Source organism: Falco punctatus (genome assembly GCF_963210335.1).
Source record: "Falco punctatus genome assembly, chromosome: 21".
Lineage (NCBI taxonomy): Eukaryota > Metazoa > Chordata > Aves > Falconiformes > Falconidae > Falco > Falco punctatus.
In genome coordinates, this window is record NC_137601.1 from 325,521 (window position 1) to 334,606 (window position 9,086).

General features: G+C 56.2%; 1 protein-coding gene across 1 annotated transcript; it reads left to right on the forward strand.

Moving 5' to 3' along the window:
- Positions 1-1,383: 1,383 nt before the first annotated feature.
- TRIM41 (tripartite motif containing 41) lies at positions 1,384-8,959 on the forward strand. The gene is made up of 6 exons (XM_080370654.1): positions 1,384-2,610; positions 4,389-4,484; positions 4,898-5,128; positions 5,819-5,841; positions 6,557-6,684; positions 7,326-8,959. The coding sequence occupies exons 1-6, from the start codon at positions 1,681-1,683 to the stop codon at positions 7,841-7,843; spliced, it is 1,926 nt and encodes a 641-aa protein (XP_080226780.1). The 5' UTR covers positions 1,384-1,680; the 3' UTR covers positions 7,844-8,959.
- The last annotated feature ends 127 nt before the right edge of the window (positions 8,960-9,086 follow it).

Sequence of the window (9,086 nt, forward strand, 5' to 3'; positions counted from 1 at the left end):
CCAACGTGGGGCTCGAACCCACGACCCTGAGATTAAGAGTCTCATGCTCTACCGACTGAGCTAGCCGGGCTGCTACTGAGCAGGATTCCTCATAAACCGCCCTGACACTTCCATAACGCTGCAGCAATCGCGGGGATGTAATGGCACCGGGAGCCGGTACCGGGAACCCTCAGGGCCCCGGAGCACAGCCGCTCCCCGGTGCGGGGGGAATAGCCGTGTGTCACCCAGCGGCTACCGCCCAGCCCTGCTGCAAGCCGCGAGAGCAGGGTGTGTGTAATCGTTAAAAGTGCTTGTGTGAAGGTGGGGAAGAGAGAATAAAAAGGAAGCGGGAGAAAAATAAAAATTTCACTGTTTCTGCCCGGTTTCGAACCGGGGACCTTTCGCGTGTGAGGCGAACGTGATAACCGCTACACTACAGAAACACGGTGAAGGCTGCATCGCGACCGTGCAGCCTACTTCTGGTGCGGGGGCAACCGAGGGTTGTGGGTCTCGCCGGGGACTCCGCGGCTCCGTCGGAGGGAAGAGTGCAGTGTGGCAACAAAAAAAAGTGATACGGGGAGGGGGGGGGAAATGTAAAAAGCTTTCGGGCCGCCCAACGTGGGGCTCGAACCCACGACCCTGAGATTAAGAGTCTCATGCTCTACCGACTGAGCTAGCCGGGCTCCGCAAGCATTACGCGCTCGCACCACAGGTACTGCCCCAAGCAGCCACGCCTCCTCCCGCGGAGGCCCTACCCACACCCTCAGCGCCGATTCGTCCCCCCCTTCCAGACCTCCAAGAGCAACGAGATGGGTGGGCACACAAGCCCGACGCCGGGCGGAAACCACAGAGAGCGCTGGGTCGCCGTAGCCTCTGTCGCCGCTTCCCTCCGCGCTAGCTGCACGGACAACGGGGCCCTCGGAGCCCCGCGGCAACGCGGGTGACGGTGACGGTGACAGCGACGGCCTCCCGGTCTGCTGCCGGCCTCCCGGTACCTTAGCAACCGACTGCCCGTGCCTAGAGCGCCACTTCCGGTCATGTGGCGCTAAAGGGGTGGGTGTTGCGGTGGGAGGCCGGAAAGCGGAAGCGTTGCGGCGTTTCCCGTCTGTTGGCGAAGCCCGCACTATAGAGAGCAGCGGCGGCGGGGGCGGGAGAGGGGATAGAGCGTCTTCTCCGGGCTCGGGCCGGGGCCCGCGAGCAGCGGGGCGGGTGGCGGGGCAGCGGCCTAGCGCGGGAGGCACCTGCGGGCCCGGTTGGGCTGAGGCTGGGGCCGGGCCCCGCGGCGGGGAGCGCTGTAAGGTGTAGTGAGGCCTAGAGCCTGGCCCTGCTGGGGAGAACGGGGTGCTTGGGGCAGGAGCCAGGCCTCTGCCGGGTCCCAGTTGGGCCTTGGGGGTGTTGTGGGGTGGGCAGGAGGGTCAGGCCCGGCTTCAGGGGGCCGGGGCAGGGCAGGATCGGGGCCAGCCCCTGGTTTTGGGGGGACGAGGGGGTGCTGAAGGGAAGCAATAGCGAGGGTTAGAGCAGTGCTGGCCCTGGAAGGTGGGGAAAAATTGGAGGGGGTGAAGGAGGAAGTGACATCTGGGTGGGGACCGGCCACCCTTCTGGGTTCGAGCTGGTGCCCACCCAAGCATAGGAGAACTTAAGGGGTCGACAAGGAGCTTAGGGTCCTGTGAGGAAGAAGTGACTCTCCTCCCCACTCTCCCCATGGCAGCCACAGCTGTTTTAGGAGATGGGGACCCTTCAGGGGGCTCCAGTGGGCAACTGAACCCAGTGGAGACACTGCAGGAGGAAGCCATCTGCGCCATCTGCTTGGACTATTTTGTAGATCCCGTTTCCATCGGTTGTGGACACAATTTCTGCCGTGTCTGCATCTCGCAGCTGTGGGGTGGTGAGGCTGAGTACGAGGTGGCCCCGGGGGCTGCAGCAGTGGGTGGCGGAGAGGTGGGGATGGGCGATGTGCTGGAAGAGGATCTGGAGGATGAGGAGGATGAGCTGGATGAGGACGAGCTGGATGTGGAGCAGGAGGAGGAGGAGGAGGATGGTGGTGCAGAGGAGGAGGAAGATGATATGTGGAGCGAAGAAGAAGATGACACTGACCTGTGGGAAGATCCCGTGGAGGAGGACATGTGGGACGGTGGGGTCGGGGGAGAACTTTACTTTGGGGATGAGGACTATGATGAGGATGTGATGGAGGAAGATGTGGAGGAAGAGGAGGAGGTGGAAGAGGAGGAAGAAGAGGTGCAGACACCTCCTCCCCCTGTTCTGGCCACACGGCCTCGACGCCTCCAGACCTTCACCTGCCCACAATGCCGAAAAACCTTTTTCCAGAGGAATTTCCGCCCCAACCTTCAGCTGGCCAACATGGTGCAAATCATCCGCCAGCTCCACCCACACCCCCAGCGCCTTGCACCACCTGCTGCTGGTCCCTCAGTTTCAGGAGCCACAGTGGGTGTCCCAGGGGCCCTGGTAGCAGTGGGAGGTCAGGGGCCACCAAATTTGTGTGAGAAGCATCAGGAGCCTCTCAAGCTGTTCTGTGAGGTGGACGAACAAGCCATCTGCGTGGTGTGCAGGGAGTCACGGAGCCACAAGCATCACAGTGTTGTCCCTCTCGAGGAGGTCGTGCAGGATTACAAGGTATGAGGGTTTCGGTGTCAGGGTAATGGAGTGGTTTGGGGTTTTTTTTGATGGGGGAGTGGGGAGGAAAGTGGGGTGGGAAACAGCTGTCAGCACCATCAGGAGCCAGTGGCACAGGCTGGGTCCTGCTGGCGGCAGGCAGATGGCGTTGGGTGGTTGGAGGCGGCATACAGGTGGGTCTCGCTGGGCTGGTTCAGTGAGCGGAGAGGGGGAAGGAGATGAACGGGCTGTGTGGGTTGGGGTGCAGGAGGCTGGGAAGCCACAAAGCTGGTGGCTGGCTTGGCTTGGATGGGAAGAGTCTGGTTAACCACAGGGAAGGAGATTTGGGGATCAGGCAGCAATGGTAGTGAGGGATCGTGGAGACATTATCCTGGTGAGGAGTGGGTGAGCTCAGCTGGTCCTGCTGGCCTGGGTTTGGGTGAAACCCCTCTGGGCTGTGGCGAGTTGAAATGAGCACCCATGTCATGGTGGCTCCACAATTTAGAAAGCTCTTCCCAGGGTCTCTCTGGCCTCCCTCAGCTTGGGTGATACCTGCCTGAGGGTCTGCAGAGCCTGACCCCAAGCATCCAGTGGTGGAGGCCCTTCATTAGGGGTTTTGACTGAATAGCTTTGCTGTCTCAAAGGTGTCGCTTCCCACTTGGACATGACTGGAGAACCCCCCCAAAAAACATGGCGGGTAGACAGGGGATGGTGGTCGCTGAGCCCTTCAGGCTGCTACTTGCCCTGCTGCTTGTCGCTCTGGTTTCTCTGCAAGGTCATGTCTTGCTTTTTGGGGCCTTCTGGAAGCAAGGAGTTGGGGTTTCGGTTCCTGTAATATCCAAAGGTGTCTTGGAGGAGTTGCTGCTGCGAGGTCATGTCTTGCTTTTGTCTTCCCTCACTGGAAGCTCTCTGGTGCTCTGGTCTTGGCTGCTCCCATCAGAGTCAACACCCTTTGAGCCCCTGGAGACTTTTGGGTGGGGTTTGGTAGCCAGGAGGAGGCTTGGAGAGGTGGAGGTGGTTTGGAGGGGAAAGGACAGTGATGGGGTGTCTCACCCCTGTGTCAGGCTGTTTCGTGGTGGGCTGTCGGAGCGTGGCCAGCAGCACTTTTTGCTTTTGGGTTGGCTCAGTCCGTTTTCGCTTTTTCTTGGCAGTAGGAAAGCTGCTGCAAACACTCAAGGAGGCAGAAAAATTAATTGCTAAAGGGAGAGCTCTTTGTGAAGGGCAGAGGGAGTGTCCCGGGAGGACAGCAAGGCAGAAACAGTTGGTTTGTGGGTTGGTGGTTTGGTTGTGTGTTTTTTTGGAAATGCCAAAGCTTATTCAGCACAGGGAGTCATGACCAATGAAGCAGGTACTGGTTTTGTCATTGGCTTAAGCTGATCTAGGACCATGCCGCTACCGAAAGGCCCAGCCTGAAAGGATGGCCTAAGTCTGTCCTAGGTCTGCACTGAGTTTAGGAGCACAGATCCCTCTCTGGGTCCTGATCCCCACCCAGTGGGACACGTGCGTGATGGCCGCAGCCGTGCAACAGACAGTAACAGTCTGTGCTTGGTGACTGTGTATCTGGCCTTTGCAGATGTTCCCTGATCCGAGCAGGGCAGGGTTTTTCACTTTCTAATTAAAAGTGGCTCCCAGAATGAGCAGTTACGGAAAGCGGAAGGGAAATGGTCTGAGATCTGGGCAGGAGGTTTTGTTTTCAGCCCTGCTGTGGAGTTGGGGACTGGAGGACTGAGAGAGGAGGGGAAGGCAGGCAGGCAGGCATTACCTGAGGCAGGGATGACAGAGATGCATTTCTTTCGCAGAATAAGCTCCAGAGCCATCTGGAGCCACTGAAGAAGAAGCTGGATATGGTCCTGAAGCAGAAATCCAACGAGGAGGAGAAGATCACAGAGCTGAGGGTAAGAGCTGGCTGCCTCCGGCACAGCAGATCGTCCTGTGCATGATTCCTTTCCACACTTATTTATTTCCCCATTTCTCTGTCTTCCACCTTTCACGCTGCCAAAAAATAATCAGCCCTCTGCTAAAGAGTGTTTCTTGGCCCGAAGTCTGGTGAGGGGGATGAGCAGGGAAACTTTTCCCCCTCTGCCTTGCAGATTTGAGCTCTCATGGAGGCGTTGCAGTCCCTTTGCTGCAGTTGTCAGGATCACAAGGGCTGGAAGCTATTTCCCTGTTGAATTAGAGCTTAATTAAGGGGGTTTTGTACCTGAATGTGTTGTGGGAATTGGTAGCCTGGGAGAGAGAACAAATTTGTGTCCTTTGGGTCTGCTACTTGAGCTAAGGATACCTCTCCTCCCTCTTCACCACTCCGCAGGACAAGATGAAGCTGGAGATCAAGGAATTCGAGTCTGACTTCGAGCTGCTGCACCAGTTCCTCATTGGGGAGCAAGTCCTGCTCTTACACCAGCTGGAGGAACGCTATGAGAGCTTGTTGGCCCGTCAGAGCAGCAACATCAGCCAGCTGGAAGAGCAGAGCGCTGCCCTCAGCCGGCTCATCGCTGAGGCAGAGGACAAGAGCAAACAGGATGGGCTGCAACTGCTCAAGGTCTTTCCCAACCCACTCACCCCACCCCCATTCCTGGGGTGGGAAGAGGGACAGTCGCAATTGGGGATCCCAGCAGGAGGGCAGAGCCCAGGTGCCCTGCCAGGCAAGGCCTCTTGCATATGTTTTTGAATCTTCCCAAAGAGCTGTAAGCTCAGATGATTCACGTAGTTTATCTCTGGACCATGAACCCTCGCTCAAGCTCTCTGCTGGCAGCTGAGGAGCTCTGGCCCTGTTTTATAGCAAGGAGAGAATGTTAGCGGCGAGAATTAAGCAGAGCTGCCAAGAGGGGAGCGGACCTTACTTCAAAAAGGGTATTCCTCACGGGAAAGCATCCTTACCCGATGACTAGATCCTTCCCTATCCCGCATCGTCTGTGGGACCACGGGGGGGAAATCGGGATGCCACAAGAGATTTGGGGGTTGATAGGGTGTCTGTATTAGTGGGAAAAGCCTCTACCGAGGGGTGAATCCATGGAATGTGCCTCTCTGTGGAATATTCCCCTCAGCAGACTCATGGGAGGGGACTCATCCTGGCCATTGGGGTGGTTGGCTTGATGTAGATCAGCACGGTGCTGAGCCTTGGCTGCTAAGGGAATTTAGTGCGAGCCACAGTGTGATCAGCCCCCATCCTCCCTAATCTTTTCTTTCTCGTTCTTCCTCGCTTCCAACCTGGCTGCTTCCTTTTCCGCAGGACATCAAAGGCACTTTTATCAGGTCAGTGACTTTCCATTGGCATCTTCTCACTGTAAACAGCTTCGGCGGGAGGAGAGGGCAACACAAAACCAGAAAACCTTGGGCTTTTGTTTCAAGCCTCGTGTGGTGGGCATTTTTCCAGGCTGGGGTTGGGTAATGACAAGGGACAGCTCGGTTGTGGCTGGTGCCAAAACGAATGTGATGGTGGGAACTCCTGCCTGATGGCTTAGTGGGGTATACATGGAATAACTGGGGGTGTACAGGAGAAGAGAAAAGCTGGGAAAAGATCTCAAGAGTCCCTTGCAGCACCTGGCAGCTGCTTTTTGGGAGCAGAGCTGGGTGTGCCTGCGCAGACCTCCTGCCCCGAGGAAGCAGGAGCTGCTGGTAAATATGGAGGGATCATTTTGTTTCCAGTCATCTTTAAATCAAACAAGCGGCTGCTCTTCTACATCAGCCCCCAGCTGCTCGTTGGCAGGTAACAGGGCTGTGCCGGAGCAGGGCCTGGCTGTCACCAGCGCTGGGTGGATGCGGCTGCATCTCTGCCAGGAGTTTGGCTGCTTCCTGCGGCTGAGACGGGGTGGGGACTGCAGCTGTGCCAGTGTAACCGGTTGGGCTGATCTCTGCCCTGCTCTGCGTTTTTTGGCTGTGTGCAGGGCATCTTGTTTCTCCTGTTGTGTCATTGCCTCCCCCTGAGCGTGCTGAATCCCCATTTTTTTTTTTTTTTTTCCCCTGGCAGATGCGAGAACATCAAATTTCAGGAGCCCGAGATGGTGCCGGTGGACGTGGGGAAAAAATATCGCAACTACTTTCTGCAGGATGTGGTGATGAGAAAGATGGAGAAAGTCTTCAGTAAAGTCCCTCAAGGTGAGTGAGACCTAGGTCCTCTGCCCAAGGGGACACAGCAGCTTCTTGTCGTGGTCCTAGGGAATGGACACTGGGATGTCTTGCATATCCCCAGCTGTCTTGGGTTTCCCTCTTTACCTCTGCCTTCCCAGATTTCATGCCCCCTTTTAAAGTCTGCCAGTCCCCTTAATACCAGCCTCTTCCCTTCTTCCCACGCCTTGCTCTGTCCGTTGGTCTTCATTTTCCCCTAACACGGCTGTCACCTCTTTCCACCCTAAAAGCAGAGCTCGATCCAGAGTTGCTGACAGCTCTGTGGGGGCTGAAGCCAGACCTGCTCCAGGGTTAAAAGGGAACTGGGGGATTAAAGGGGTTAAAATGGAATTGGGGTTAAAGGAATTTGGGGTTTAAAGGGAGTTTGGGGGGTTAAAGGGGTTTGGGGAGGGGTTAAAAGGGTTGAGCTCTGTTGCAGTCAAAAGCAGGCCCACAGTGGGGGCTGTCACCCACTGATGCTGCGGGTATGGACATGGTTGAGGATTTGGGGTTGGAAACTAAAAGGAGGGGGGGGGGGGGGAAACAGACCAACAAACCCTGGGATTGGGAGCCCAAGAGACCGGGGTGACCAGTGACACACACACCCTGTAATGTTGCCGTCTCCCTTCCAGCCGACGTGACTCTGGACCCTGACACAGCCCACCCTCGCCTAAGCCTCTCCCTTGACCGACGCAGCGTCAAGCTGGGCGAACGCCGCCAGGACCTGCCCGACAACCCCAAACGTTTCGATTCGGATTACTGCGTCTTGGGTTCCCAGGGCTTCACCACTGGCCGCCACTACTGGGAGGTAGAGGTGGGAGGCCGACGAGGCTGGGCAGTGGGTGCAGCCCGTGAAACAGCTCGACGCAAAGAGAAAACCATGGGTCCTCACCAAAAACGAGAAATCTGGTGCGTGGGCACCAATGGGAAGAAGTACCAGGCATTGACAGCCACAGAGCAGACAGCCCTGTTGCCCAGTGAACGGCCCCGGCGCTTTGGCGTCTACCTGGACTACGAGCGAGGCCAGCTCTGCTTTTACAATGCCGAGAGCATGACCCACATCCACACCTTCAACGCCTCCTTCCACGAGCGCATCTTCCCTTTTTTTCGCATCTTAGCCAAGGGTACGCGCATCAAAATCTGCGCCTGACCAGCCATCCCTCACCCTCCCTGCCAGCCACCTCTACCTGTGCCAGATCCGGCATCGCCCCGGGATCCGGCCTTGCACACAGCCATGCTCTTTCCCCCTTAATCCTGCAGATCCCATCTTGGGATCCAACGCTGCACTTGTCTTCTTGCACCTGCTTGCTCACAATGCCTCTTCCTTCAGCCTCCTGTCTGCTCCTCCCCAGGATCCCACTGCTGCCACCATGCTGATCTGAATCTGGTTTTGTTTGGAATAGGGAAGGATCCACCTCAGAGGTGTAGGGGTTTTTTTTAGCGTTTTATGTCTTTTTGGAGCTCCTCTCTCCCAGTCAATGCCTAAAAGCTTTCTGGCATGCTCTCCACTCCTGGACTGCATTTTGAAGTGCATCTGCTCTCTTTGGATGCAGAGCTTGATGCCTTGGGGGCATCTCAGGGGTCTGCACAGTGGGGAGCAAGTGCTCTTGGCTTTTTGAAATCCCCATCGTCACCCTTCCAAAAATCACTGGCTTGCGTATCCCAGTTGCACCAAGGTGCCTGGATCTCTTGGAATTCACCTGACCATCTTCAAGACCCCAGCTGGTGTTCGGACCCAGAGTCAAACCTGCTTTAATGGCCCGTGTTGTTTTTTCCTTGCTTTCCCCATCATTTTTTTGGGGGGTGGGGCCACGTCTGAGCTTTCCTGACCCCCGCCCCTTCCCTTCGTAACCATTGCTTGTGGGCCTGGCACTTTACCGGGGGCAGAGGAGGGTGCAAGAGCCAGTTTCCTCCCCCCAGAGCCAGCACAACCTGGCTGCAGTGGCAGGAAGCAGCCTCCTGTTTTCCCCTCACAGCTTGAGAGCTCTCAGAGATGGGGGATATTTATTTTTTCTCCCCTTTTTTCTTTTTTCCTCAGCTGCTAAGTTTCCAGCTGAATCCTGTCCCACTCGAGAGACTCTGACTGCACCGGTCGTGGGTTTTTTTTGTTTGTTTATTTTTGGTTGGTGGATTGTTTTTTTTTGTTTTTTCCTGTTGGCATTACAGAGCTAGTTCAAAATATTTTTGGGTAAAATGAGAATTAAATGGAGATTTAGTTTTATGAAATGTCAAGAAATAATAATAAAGAATAAGGTTGTAAACCTGAGTCTCTAGGTTATTGAGGCTTGAAAGGTCTGGGAGCTACTTCCAAATGAGTCTGGCTTAAATCACACATCAGGGTCCAGATCCCTCACAGCCTGCCTGGCCTTGCTGTCACTGCATCACCTCCTGTT